A 13,952-nucleotide genomic window follows, 5' to 3' on the forward strand; every position below is an offset into this window, starting at 1 on the left:
TGCAGTCTCACCAGTTCCCAATCAACCCACAACGTGGGCACTGGTCTTCCAGAGACAGAGCCCAGGCTCATGAAGGTGAGGAGAACCTGTGAGGTCATGTCGCAGGAGCAGGGCCCCACCTCCTGCTCTTCCCACTCTCCATGCTGGGGAACTCCCTGGGGCAGGAGAGCAGGGCCACAGCCATGCTGGGAATTAGATCTGCATCTCAGATGGGAAGACAGGAAAGCAGGATGGGCAGGGAGAAAAAGGGTATTCGGAGGTCAGCTCCAGCCAGAAGCAAAAACTGGATATAGCAAGTGTTGACAAAGAAAACTAGACTGCCCATATAAACCCGCAGTGCAGCAAAGGCAGGAAGACAGGCAGGGCCATTTGTGCCCAAGGAAATGAGAGTCGGGTGGTCAATGCTGGACGTCATGTTGTCTGGGGATTCCCAGTTGTCTGCCCCATTTGACAAAGATCAGAATGCAGAAAGCCCACAGGCAGTGCTGGTGGCCACGACTCACCTCGCTGTCCTGCGTGATCTGCACCTGCTCCCCTTGAGGCACCTGAGCGATGTGGAGGTGACCCTGTGGGATCCGCAGCGAAAGAAGACAACAAGAAGCATCAGAAGAAAATCAAAACCAGAGGAAACAAAAAACACTTTCTGAAATTTTTGTTCTTAACTATCTGCTCACGATTCAAAAAAAGACGACTAAATCCTGAATAGTGTAATATAATATGTACATAGTATTAGCTACTTAATAGCCTCTTGAAATTAAATTGTTAGTATATAACACATACAGAACATTTGGCAGTAATTCTTAAAGGAGCAATGGAGCCTAGGAAAATTCTGTTAAGTCTTTAAATTTGCTTAAACTGAACAAGCAAATTTCAGAATATGAAGAACATATAGAAAAAAAAGGAAACAGAAATTTCTAGAAAATTAGAATTACTTTTAAAAAAAAAATCATACTATTAACTCAGAGTGATCAGAAACTTTGTGTGCCGTAATCGATTTGGCTCAGTGGATAGAGTGTCGGCCTGTAGAGTGAAGGGTCCCAGGTTCCATTTGGTCAAGAGCACATGCCCAGGTTGCGGGCTCAATCCCCAGTAGGGAGCGTTGATGTTTCTATCTCTCGCTCCCTCTTCTTTCCTTTCTGAATTCAATAAAAATATTTTTTTAAATAAAATAAAATAAAATTCTATCTTAATAAAAATGAGTATTAAGCTACTGTAGAAATTTCTATTGATTTCATTTTACTATGTCTATGTGAACCCTGTGTCCAAGTTATTCTGAAATTCTTTCACAAAACTTTCTAAAGAGTAACTGCCTTTGTGACTGTCAATTAAACAAAGAATTCACTTCTTTTAACTGCTTCATCTCTTCTGGAAGAAGAAAAACTTCATTAAAAGTCTTCATCAATACGTTCTGGAAACGCACCCCTTTCCAGGCAGTGTAACATCGAACTGAGACAGGTGACATCAAACTGAGGTCACCCTTGGACGGGATAGGGGTTCCAGGAGAAAGCCCTGGTGATGCAGATGTACAAAAAGAGTCTAGGTGTGACTTAAACATCAACATAATCTCAGGGGCACACTGAAAACATCCCGTTCTCTAGCAAAGTTCCTGCCCCCCACACCTTGGCTACAGGACCCACACAGAGCAACAAGGCTAAGTGAACTCACCGCTGAGCTAACTGCCCATACAAGCTCAACACATGTCCCACTAACCAAAGGAAATGCTACACAATAACTAAGGTGACCAGCTTTTTCATTGACCCCCAAAAGGAAATTACTTTTTCTTCCCCCAGTAAAAGGGCACTTGTGTTTCCAAAGTGAGAAAATATCTATGACACATCTATGACACCTCCCAGGAGGACAAGCAGCAGCATGCACCCTTAGAGCTGACAGTGACCAGCGGGTGCAGCACAGCCATGAAGGGCCCTCGACAATGTCAGGGTTACCCAGTAATGACCTTCCTTTTGAATGTAAGAGTTCGCACCCTAATTACTTCTACTTTAACATGCATTTTTCCCTCATCCCAAGCTATCCATGTGATCCAGAAACACAAGGAGAACTGGTCTTGGTTTTCCCAATCCCTGCCACACCCTCCCTTCCAGTTCATTCATGGAGACAGGCTAGTAGAAAGGTACATACTACTTGGACCTGTCCATCCTCTCCAATCTGGTGGATCTGGACCTGTTGGGCGTTGGCCAGGGCATAGTGCAGGGCCTGCGGCTGGGGCTGTGGTATCTCACTGGCGGGCGGTGGCGTGCTCATCAGGCTCTCTGTGGGAAAACAGACGGCTCAGCATCAACCCAGGAGACAAGCGTAGGTACACACATCCAGGCTGCCTTCTCTTCCCCAACCCCAAACCCAAACTCCCACAGAAGAGGGAAATTATTCATTCTGAAATCCAAGTCAACATGCCCCAACAGAGAGCATGGCATTTTGTAGAGCTTATCGGTAATTAGGGTTAGATAAGAAAGATTTCTGACCTGTAGATAGAAGGAATCTAAAGAACTGACTATTCACCAACAGACTATTCACATCTACTTATTTAAATAAAGTTCCTCAGGATATATATTGACAAAATGAAAAATGTAAAAAAAGTAGATATTAAACTCTGTTTTAAATCAGCAATAAGTAGTATTTGTCCTTGGATAATTTAACTAAAGAAAAAAGCTCCACTCACTTATTTAAAGATACACCTCTAATAAAATTTTACTTTCTATATTCAATCCCAAATGATGTTTGTTTTGATAATGTGTATTAATTTTAACTGTAAAATCTCAAGCAGAGAAATTTTAAGTACTTTTACTAAAGAAAAGCTTTTCATGTATTTTTTAAATAATTTAATGATGAACATCAAATTGACATGGTATACTGAGTCCCTGCATGTATGTTTTTTAAAGTAATATAGCAGCCAGACTGGTGTGGCTCAGTGGTTGAACATCAACCTATGAACCAGGAGGTCAACACATGACCAGGGTTGGGGACTCGATCCCCAGTAGTGGGCGTGCAGGAGGCAGCTTATCAATGATTCTCATCACTGATGTTTCCCTCTCTGAAATCAATAAAAATAAATAAGTTAGTAAGTAATACAGCAGTATGCCAGAAATTATATCCTTTTAAATTATTTCAAAGTATAATTAAAAATTTTAGGTGTCAACATTTTAAAATGTCAACTTAAAAATATGCAAAGAAGAACACTTTTCCAAACTTCTTTAAGAGGGTAATGATCAAAACATTTAAAATCCACTCTCCCAGTTAGTAAGAGCGATATAGCTAAATAGGTTCCTAAATAATTTCTGCTCCAATGTTAATAAAAATCAACTGATTTTGCTGGTTTTCAAAAATATAATCAAAAAGAATGACAGTCCCCGGAGTTCCAAAAAACCATAGATAGGATTTGTGTGTATAATTGTTCCCAAACCTAAGATTCAAATTATTGAATTTACCATTTAATCAATAGCTCCCTATAATTATACAACATAAAGACCACTTTAAATTCATGTTTTGTAATTTATATAGATATCAAAGTCTAGTACAAAAACTTGCATTGGTGACTCTGTGATCAAAAACAGACCAAGATCTACAGCAAGTGACAGGAGACAAGCATGGTCGGATAGACCCGAGGCCAAGGGACAGTGCTGGTGCGGCTCTGGAGCACAGTGCCCATTGGAAGAGACTGAAACAGAAAGGACAGGCCACCCAATGGGCCTCCTCTCCTCCCCAGCCTGGCTCTTCTCTATGTCCGGTGGAAAACCAGCTGCAAGAGCTGGTCCCTGCAGCTCTAAAATATGGGGCACTAAATGGATGCCCACCTAAGGTCTTCATCTCACCAATGAGACCTGTGGGGGAAATGCTGAATTGTATTTTAAACAATAAAATGTAGCCATCTTAAAATCAAGCACATATAAAAATTTATACAGTATTGCTAGATAAGAGAGAGCAACTCAAATGTTTTAATAAATTGATTTTTTAAAAACGCTTTGAAACTAGTGGCTTTATGGTTTGTGTTCAAACTGGCAGTACTAACCTTGGCTCAGAATTTTATTTATAGCATTTATTTGGAAGTTCCTTTGATGTCCGTTGATAATTCAAAAGTAAGCAAGACACCCCAGATGGAACTACTACCAATAATATGATCCTGGTTTAGTTACATTTTACTGAATCATTTCTGTCACCAGAATAGCCTTACATTATCAGATTTGCTTTGTTAGGCTGAGTTTGCATAAAGAACAACGACAAAAATTCCAGAAGTCCCTTTAACCACCTATTTTGCTTTACCTAGTTTTAGCCAAGTACGCAGTATATTAAAATAGAGAACAATTAAAACAACACAAATTTAAAAAGCAATGTGCTTTTCTTTAAGTTTTGATTTTAAAACTTGAATGTGCTCTATGCTTCTCTCAAAACTAATTTGATTCCAGCGCTCACGAGGCGGAAGACCCTGGCCTCTCCAAAACTGAGCAGGAAGGCGGCACTTGCCAGGGTTTATTAGTAGGAGCAGGAAACTAAATATAATGGCTCAGAAAGACATTCTTCATCCTCTCCAGACAAATAAACATCTGAAGGCAAAGGAATATAATTATGCTCATCTCTCTCCTGGGTTTTTTAAAAGCCCACCTTGAATGCCACCCTCCTCCTTACCCATCGGTGTTACCTCCTACCCCAGACACCGCGCACCGAGCGACATGGTACATAACTCGGCAGAGGAAGTAAAGGAGCTGCTCGGCACGGCGCATGGCATGTCCTGACTGAACCGGCCTCCTGCCTCAGCCCACACCGCGTCAGGGAGTGGCGGCCCTGGTCCGCATGCCCTCTTCTATTGCCAGCGAGAGCCTCAAGTGGGTCCGCCTGTGGCTCCGCACCGTCACAGAAGCAGCATTTTCTAAATAACTTAAGCTGACCTGTGTGCACAGAGTTAGGGTTTGAATTGCTAGTATCCGAGGGGCAGCTATAGATTCGGCAGGTAAGGGGCCTTATTCAGCACCACCCCCCAAGTCCTGCAATGCAAACTGCTCCAGGCTGCTTCCCTAAGTGTACCTGATGCACTGTAAGAGGAGGAGGATGGCGTTCTCCGAGAGAAGCTCTTGACGGCCAGGCTCTGGCCTCGCTGTTTCCGCCGCCAGGCTGTCCGGCATTTGGAGTCGATGCTCTGTTTGATTCGGTACCAGTCAGATTCTGTGATTCCAAATTTATAAAAGAGGTGACCTGGAAGAAAACGTCCCAAATAAAAACACCATGAGGTGAAGGCCTTCCTTTTGGGTCCTGGCTGTTTGGGAGCAATTTGAACACAAAAATGTGATTGGAGCTGAGAGCCCCTCCGCTCCCCCCGCAGGCATGCTGGTTATATGTTATAAATTCTTTTCATTTATTTAAGTTTTAAATAACTATGACTGGACCCACCCAAACCAGATGGAAATAAGGTAACAAGCTAGGTGGTGAGGCTCACAGGAGCTTCCCAGATGCTCCACAAACTTTTCCCTCTCCTCTAACTTCCTTAATGTCAACAATAAAATCAAAGATTCCAATAATTTTATCAAAACTGTTTTTCCAGACTCCATCTCTGTTTATTTATGTCTTCCTGGCTGCCTCCCTCCCTTCTTTCAAGTCTTGGCTTGAATAGGACCTCAATTATCCTACCCTTAACCAGTCCCTTTGACCCTAAGGTTCCTCCCACCTCCCCTCCCGTCCTCAGTCTCTAACATTTTAGAGAATTTATATATTTATTGTGTTTACTCTTTGCTTCTCTCACAGACACAGGGATCTTTGTTTTGTGCACCCATGTATGCCAAGAACCAAGACTATCTGAGCCCATAGTAAATGCTTCAGCACTCGATGACAAACTGGTGACTACAACTCTTCTTAAAACATCTCCATTGCAACTTGAGTCTGCATTTGGCTTGTGGAGCTCTCCATGTGTCTCCATCTGCCTCCCCATCAGAATGGAAACTCCCTAAGGGCAGAGGTGATTTTTTACTCCCTAGAGCAGTGGTCGCCTACCTTTAGGACCTCACAGACCACAGTGGTCCACAGATCACCGGTTGGCGACCACTGCCCTAGAGACCCCGCACCCAAACAGAACTGAACTGCTAGTCACAGAGGGTGCATGTAGCCCTGCAGTCCAGTAGTTTAGCCTGCACATAACAGACCATATTACTGGCACCCACATTTGTTAACCTCTTACATCACAGATAGCTCTCAATATGTGACTGAATGACATTCAGAGACCCCCTTATCAACAAAGAGGAACCCAGTGACATGGGAGGCCATTGAGGAGTGGGTGGCAGATCAAGACTCTTCATTGCCAGCCCTGGCCACCTCTCACTAGACCATACCACCTCTTCTTTATGCTGAATCAACAGAAAGTAAGGTCATGAACGTGGGAACTACAAGAAATGCTTCAGCAGGGTGACCTCCTCTCTAGCTGGCTCATGCAACTTCACTGATTAATGGGAAAACAAATGGATGAAATTCAAAAATTGAATAATAAAAAGATTAAGCTAAAAAACATCCTGTTTCAACTACTAAAAGCATTAAGTTAGGACCATCTACTAAGAATTAACTTGATGCACAATTCCTAAAATCTGTCCCTCTCAAGACCAAAATACTACAAATAATCAAAACAAAGGCAGTATTTGTTCTATTAAGTATCAAAAGTTTCTTTCATCTTGGAAAGACATTTCTGGAATTTTTCTATGAGCATATGCTTAAGACATCTTTGACTCTAAATGTAATGAAAACCCAAATTTCTATAATCTAGATTAAAAAAAATTGAGGGAAGGAGGGGTAGGATTTATAGGATCTGAAAGAACAAAAACCTGAGGTAGTTTTAGCAGCACTGTAATCCTCATGCATAAAAGGAAATACATAAATGAAGCAGCATGAATCTTTGCTTTCTGATATTCAGGTCCTCTGTAAAATAATCACAGAATCATTCATCAATACCTACTGAGGGATTGCTACATCCCAGGTATGGTTTTAGGTGCAGGGGATGGCCTCACAAAGTTCCAGGCTAGTGACCAACATTAGTAATAACAAAAGCCAACCACTGCTGTAGTTGCAGAAGAAACAAACATTAGCTGTAGTTGTATAGTCACTGGAGAACTCAACTCCTGGCTGTAATTACAGGGGAATGCAACTATCAGAACTACAGTTATGTAGCTACAGGAGAACCCAACTCCTGACTGTAGTTACAGGGGAGTGCAACTATCAGAACTACAGTTATGTATCTACAGGAGAACCCAACTCCTGGCTGTAATTACAGGGGAATGCAACTATCAGAACTACAGTTATGTAGCTACAGAGAACCCAACTCCTGACTGTAGTTACAGGGGAGTGCAACTATCAGAACTAGAATGATGTAGCTACAGGAGATCCCAACTCCTCACTATAGTTGCATAGTTGCCCAACTACAACTGTGGTCTCCAAGACAAGAAAAGAAACAGCAACCACACACAGTATCAAAATATCTTATCTATATGTATCTATATCTATATCTCTCTATCTGTATCTATCTACCTATATCTATATTTAAATCTATATCTATATGTAAAAGCCTAAATAACCATTATGGCAGAACGACCAGAATGACCAATTGGCCAGTCGCTATGATGCGCACTGACGACCAGGGGGCAGATGCTCAATGCAGGACATCCCCCGAGGGGTCCCAGATTGCGAGAGGGCACAGGCAGGGCTGAGGGACGCCTGCCCTCCCTCCCCCTGCAGTGCACAAATTTCATGTACCAGGCCTCTAATTAGGTTATATGCTTCAAGAGAACATTCTAGCACTAGCCGATTTGGCTCAGTGGATAGAGCATTGGCCTGCAGACTGAAGAGTCCCGGGTTCAATTCCAGTCAAGGACACATGCTTGGGTTGTGGGCTCGATCCCCAGTAGGGGGTGTGCAGGAGGCAGCCAGTCAATGATTCTCTCTCATCATTGATGTTTCTATTTCTCTCTCCCTCTCTGAAATCAATAAAAGTATATTTTAAAAAAGAGAGAAACATTCTACAAACCATCCTCCTGTTCTCACACCTTCACATTCAAGGAAAACCAACTGAATGCCTCAAGGGATAAATGAAATTATATACAATTCTAAAAACTTGTCAGGAACAGAAAATATATACAAGACACACACAGATATATAAACATAAGAAATGAGCAAAAGCATGAACATATAAATTCAACTTTGTAAAAACCAATTTGCCAGTGAAAACCTGGCTTACATCCTTTGACAAAAAAAAAATATACATCATGTAGTTATATATTATCCATTTTTTAATTCTCCTAAGACATCATATTACATAATTCCTTCCAAAAGCAACTTAAGACTCAAATGCATGGCAAATGCCACCCTGGTGACTGCCAAGAAAAACTAACTAATGAATCAGCAACACAAATGTTCCCCTGTGAGAGCCCTAGGGGGAGCGACAGGGGATGGATCCAATGGGGCAGTGGAGTCAGCTCTGCCCTCAAGAACCCTTGGCCATCAGCAGGCAGCTCCAGGAAGGAGTCCTGATGGCAGAGGATGCAGCCCTCTGACCTCACGTACTGCTGGATGCTGCTGTTCTGACTTTTCCTAAAGCATTCTTCATTTGAACTTAACTGGTACTTCACACTTGTAAAGCATTTTATCTCATAAGAAAACCTCATGAAATAAGAATGCCATTACCCTCACTTCAGTTACAAGCTGAATTATCAGTTAGGAGTGAGACCCGGCTTTAAAGTCAGGTCTCCCAGCGCCCACCCACGTGGAGAAGAAATGGTCACAGCATAAACCCCAGGAGTGCTTCACTCTGTCCTTCAACAGCACCCAAGAGACCCCCTGGGGGACACTCAGGGGACCAGGGAGAAGATGACATCAATCTCACGCCACAGCCTCGTATGACTCCCCACCACTAGGCGATCACCTGGCTGCCCTGTGTAGGAGACACTGCTCAACTCTAAGGCCATTTCTGATTCGCTGCTGACGGGTCCTTGCACAGGGTCCCTGGGGAGCTGCAGAGCCATCTCACCCGAGGGTGAGCCAAATAGCTCTCTCAGCATCTTTGTGGGAGAGCTGCTCAGCAGGCAAGCTCCCAGGCCACGCCCAGAAAGACAGCCCCTGAGAGCTGGCCCATCTGCTTTGCTAACAAGCTATCGGGCCACCTCCTGAAGATCTGAGAGTCCGTCACTGTTAACTGCCTTCCCACTTTCCAGAATGCCCATGGTTGACAATGGTGGTTCAAATCACAAAAACAGATTCCCAGCTCTCAAATAATGAGCCCCACAGCGGGGCTGAGACACACTGTGGGAAAGAGGAACAGAGGAAATCAAATGAACAGAGACATAATCTCGCATCCCCGGTGGGTGGCAAGAGGCTTATCAGTCACAAAGGAATGAAAAACACTATCACTGCTAATGTAATCTCAAGTTCAAGGGGGGCAGAGGGGGGAAGAAGCAGAAAACTGAGTGCCAGCAATTTATTTCTTAAAATTACAGTCTTGACTTCACAGTGACTGGCCTAGAAAAACAACAGAAATCTTCAGCTCTGAGTGAGGGGAAGCTGGCCAGCAAGCTCCCTCATGCGGATGGGGTCACATGCCTCACTGACACACCGTGCACCTCGCATACCCAGTGTGTCCTAGCTTCAAGGCCAGGTCCACCCCTTCTCCCCAAGCAGTGGTGATCCACTGACTAAAGATAAGCACGATAAGTGACACCACTCCTCAGTTTATAGCAGGGGAGCCCGATGCCGCTGTCAGGCTCTCCAAGCTCAGAATGTGACCTCCCTTGGAAATACAATCTTTGCAGATGTGATTAATTACATTAAGATGAGGTCATGCTGGAGAGCAGTGGGCTCTACATCCAATATGATGGATATCCCTATAAGGAGAGGAGATGAGACACAGGGAGAAGATGAAACATGTGACGACAGAGGCACAAGACAACAGGGCTGTGTGATGATGGAGACATAGAGAGAAGACACCAGGTGACAATGAAAATACGGAGAAGACAGCCGTGTGAAAACAGACACAAGGAAAGATGACCACCTGAGAATTACTGAAGGTGTCCATGTCACCCAGACTCTGCAGAAACAGCAGAGAATTGGTTGCGCGTGACCAAGTAGCCAATGCCTACACTCGTCACTATTTAAACTCAGTGCTCAGTATTTAATCCATTCGTTCATTTGTTCAGTTTTTTGAGTAACAATTAGCAATACAAACTAAACTGGGCCAAAAGGAAAAAAGGTCAACAAATACTTTTAACCTTTCAAAATTCCATCTGAATTTTAACACTGAAAAGGCAGCAATTTGCAATGGTTCCCAAATAAAGGAGCACGCAGAAGGTGGCCAGTTTCCCCACCTGCAGGGAAATAGGACTTGCCTGTTCTGACGATGCAGTGCCTCCCCAAGGCCACTCAGACTCCCAGTGGTGACTCCACAGTATGTCCATTCATCCCCACCCCATCCCCATCCCCATCCCCATGTGCTTCTGTCTGAGTCCCACTGCCCAGCTTCCCCACCACTGCTGTGGAACATTCTCCAAGCCTCTGCTTAACAACCTGTGTGTCACAGTCTGCACACACATTCCAAGGCACCCCTCCAAATCATCAGCACCCCTTGCTAGTAGCCCTATGACTCCCTATGGGAACAGTGGCCCACCACCCAGAGGCCATCACACTGCACAATGCTGAGCCAATCCAGGCCACTCTCGGAGCCTTGGCACAAACACCGTTCTCCCTCAGGGCCTTCGCCATCAACCACTGCAGCATGGTAAACCGCCCTGTGACTCTCGGGGCTGCAGTGATTCACATATATCTGACTGCATACTGTGCAGTTGGAGCCACTTCTTGTTCATCTTTACATCCCAACAACACCTCACACTGTGGGTTACACTGTCACATACCATCACATGGTTTGTCACCATACAAACCTACATGTTCTAAGGCTGCACACACGAGTGCCATGCCCACAGATCTGCATGGTGCCCTCTGCTCTAGGCATCATGCTCTAGAGCAGGGGTCCCCAAACTACGGCCCGCGGGCCACATGCAAATACAAATATTGTATTTGTTCCCGTTTTGTTTTTTGACTTCAAAATAAGATATGTGCAGTGTGCATAGGAATTTGTTCATAGTTGTTTTTTAAACTATAGTCCGGCCCTCCAACGGTCTGAGGGACAGTGAACTGGCCCCCTGTTTAAAAAGTTTGAGGACCCCTGCTCTAAAGCATACATTGGCAGTCGGTTGGCAGACTTCTGTCTGCTTTTGAAAGTTAAGTTTATGGAACACAACCACACCTATTTGTTTACATTTGGTCTGTGGCTGCTTCAGAGCTGAATAGTTCACAACACAGACCCTATGCCCGCAGCCTAACACATCAACTGCATGTCCCTCAGGAAAAGTCTACTGACTCCTGCAACACTGTTCATCTGAGAACTGATTAATTCCCACCTGGGGGACTGATGTCAGCTGATTTCACATACAGTTTCTTAGTAAGCTACTCAAAATGATTCTCAGTGTCTGAAAGGCCCACTCTTCCTGTCTTTCTCATGGGCTGGGTACCAAGCAATACTTACTAAAGAAAATGCTTGACCCAGAAATCCCTCTCCTTGCTCTGTGACTAGTTCTGACATCTTCTCCTACCCAATAATGGAGATCCTGACTCGTCCCAAAGCCCTACTTCACAGGGCCCACCCTCCAGCCAGGTCCTTCTTTAAGGAGGTGAGCAGAGAACAGGAAACCCACACTTACACCGGATCCCATAGATGGTGAGGGGGTCGAGCTGCTTCTTGCCATGCTTCCCCTGGCCCGAGAGGTTGGAGACGGCCTGCACCTCCCGGTGAAAGAGGTAGTCCAGCAGCGTCAGCGCCATCTTCTCTGCCGTGCGGCAGTTGGTGCTGATATGCAGCATGTCGGAGGGGATAATGGCGCAGCGCACCCGCATCTCGGGGTTGTTCTCGTCCCCCAGCCAGGTGCCGTTGGGGTAGTCCTCTGAAAGAGAGAAGGGGAGTCTCAGACAAGCTCACACACTCCAAAGGGCCCAGTGTTCAGCTCAAATATGCACAAGAAAGATCCATGGGGGCTGTCGGCATATCACTCCCCTAGCTTCCCCAAGTGTTGGCCAGGAAGACCGGGGCAATTCCTGTGGTCACAAAAGAGTGGTATGGGATCTTACAGTTGATCAACAACAGAAATGAGGACATCATTCTCAAAGGATCGGCCTGGGATTCTGTTGATCATCTCAGGAAGATCAATGTAATGTTTTAACAAAAAAATGTTCTGCCTTAGAGACTGGCTTCCACAGGGCTAAGCCCACCTGATAACTCACAGAAGGCAGAGCGCTGTATGTTGTCGGCATCTTGCCACCGACCCGATGGCCTGCCCAGAGCTCTCACAAGTCTGATAACAGGTAACTGTGGAGGCCCCATAGCGCCGATGACAATGCTGCCAAGACCCCACACACAGGCCTGTGTGTCTGGAAGAGGTGGCATCAGACAAGCTCTAGCCTCAAACCTTGGATTCTCTTTACAAGTCCAGCAGGACAACAAGACTTTTAATACTTGTGTTTGTTTTCAGCTTCATCTGAATCTGGAAGGGCAGCAAATCAGAGTGGCCTGAGAGTTCCAACATCAGGGAAGAGAGAGAGAGGCCGCTCACAGAATACATTCGCTTGGGTTCTGGCTGTGAATCTGGCCATATTAGCGCAGGACAACCACACGGAGTGTTCCATCTCTGGGATGAGAATCAATGAGCAATCCTGTGTTTAGAGGACTCTGTGACTCAAGTCTCCACTTGGAACTGTTCCGAGAAGAGGCCGCTTGGAAGCTGAACACATCCTAAGTGAGACAAACTATTTGCATGATGTAAGCTGTTGTTCTGACCTGCTGAGGAGTTGGGTGGCAGCCAGCTCAGCATGAATAAAGGGCTCAGGGGATGCTAAGCTTCCCACACTCCTCTCCACACTCTGAGTCCTTCCACTGTCTTTCTGTGTGATACCTCACCCCCTCTCCCTTGGCTTCCCAGCAGTGAACCTGGAAGTATACAGATCAGAAGCACTTCCTGGCCTCCTGCTCAGAGCACCATGATCCCTCTCCTCTCCTCATGACGAAATTTCCTGCCACTCATTCTTCCCTTAATCCTATGGAATGCACATCTGTGGCTTTAAGATCTCAAAGGTTACTAATAATGGCATGAACACTACCAAGCCTTGCGTCTACATGCCCCCGCCTTTGTTTTTCTCAAGGGTCATCTCAAATGCAAACACCCAGAACTCGACATTCATGTGTGGGAAGGGCCCTGTTTTCTCTACCGTCAGCAAGGCCACAGTGAAAGAGGGAGGACAGTGAGGGGCCAGCTCTCCCACCCAGAAGGAGAAGCACTTCACTAAGACCACAACTCAGAAGAACTACCGACTTTGCCTTGAAACTCAGCAGCTTTCCAAACAATCTCTTCTGACCCTAATGTGGGTCAGAAGCAAGTTAAGGTACTGCACAAATATGCCACTGTGGGAGGGAAGGACATCAACAGGGAGAGTTAGAGCCTCCCTCCGGCTGGCTGAGCTATCAGAGGGACACCAGCTTTCTGCTGAGTGTCCACTAGGCTTGGGCTGCCAAGTACTGTCACAGCCACAGTCACCACTGCTTCAAAATTTCTCATTCACTTTACTCTGAAGTGTCCTGATATTTACATTCCAGCTTCCATACGCAGAAGAAGTCCTCAGAAAGGGTGGCCAACCTGCCCTGCTTTGCCAAAGGCCTGGGGCAGAGCAGAAGACCGAGTGGCGAGCTGTCTGTGACTCACACCCAGCCTCCTTCACAGGCGGCCTCTCCCAGCCGTGCTCTGGAACCATGAGATTTCCAGGAACATCAGGCAAGGCGTGGTAACTCTGGCAAGATGACCCTTTGCCACGGGCAGACCGGCAGTTGAAGTACTGTTTAGGGAGGTTGAGGCTAGGCTCCTGGCTCTGGCTAAGGCCAGAAA

General features: G+C 45.3%; 1 protein-coding gene across 15 annotated transcripts in view; it reads right to left on the reverse strand.

Moving 5' to 3' along the window:
• Nucleotides 1-13,952, reverse strand: part of BANP (BTG3 associated nuclear protein) — a 153,201-nt gene that overhangs the window by 71,597 nt on the left and 67,652 nt on the right. For 12 of the 15 annotated variants that reach the window (XM_059667108.1, XM_059667109.1, XM_059667099.1 and 9 more), the window contains 4 exons: nt 11,724-11,963; nt 5,032-5,199; nt 2,137-2,267; nt 504-575 (listed from right to left, as the gene is read on the reverse strand). In XM_059667108.1, coding sequence (XP_059523091.1) covers nt 504-575; nt 2,137-2,267; nt 5,032-5,199; nt 11,724-11,963 — 611 coding nt within the window. The remainder of the gene's footprint in view (nt 1-503; nt 576-2,136; nt 2,268-5,031; nt 5,200-11,723; nt 11,964-13,952) is intronic. The other 3 variants (XM_059667110.1, XM_059667107.1, XM_059667112.1) reach the window with 1 other exon arrangement.

The sequence above is a fragment of the Myotis daubentonii genome, chromosome 15 (genome assembly GCF_963259705.1).
Source record: "Myotis daubentonii chromosome 15, mMyoDau2.1, whole genome shotgun sequence".
NCBI lineage: Eukaryota > Metazoa > Chordata > Mammalia > Chiroptera > Vespertilionidae > Myotis > Myotis daubentonii.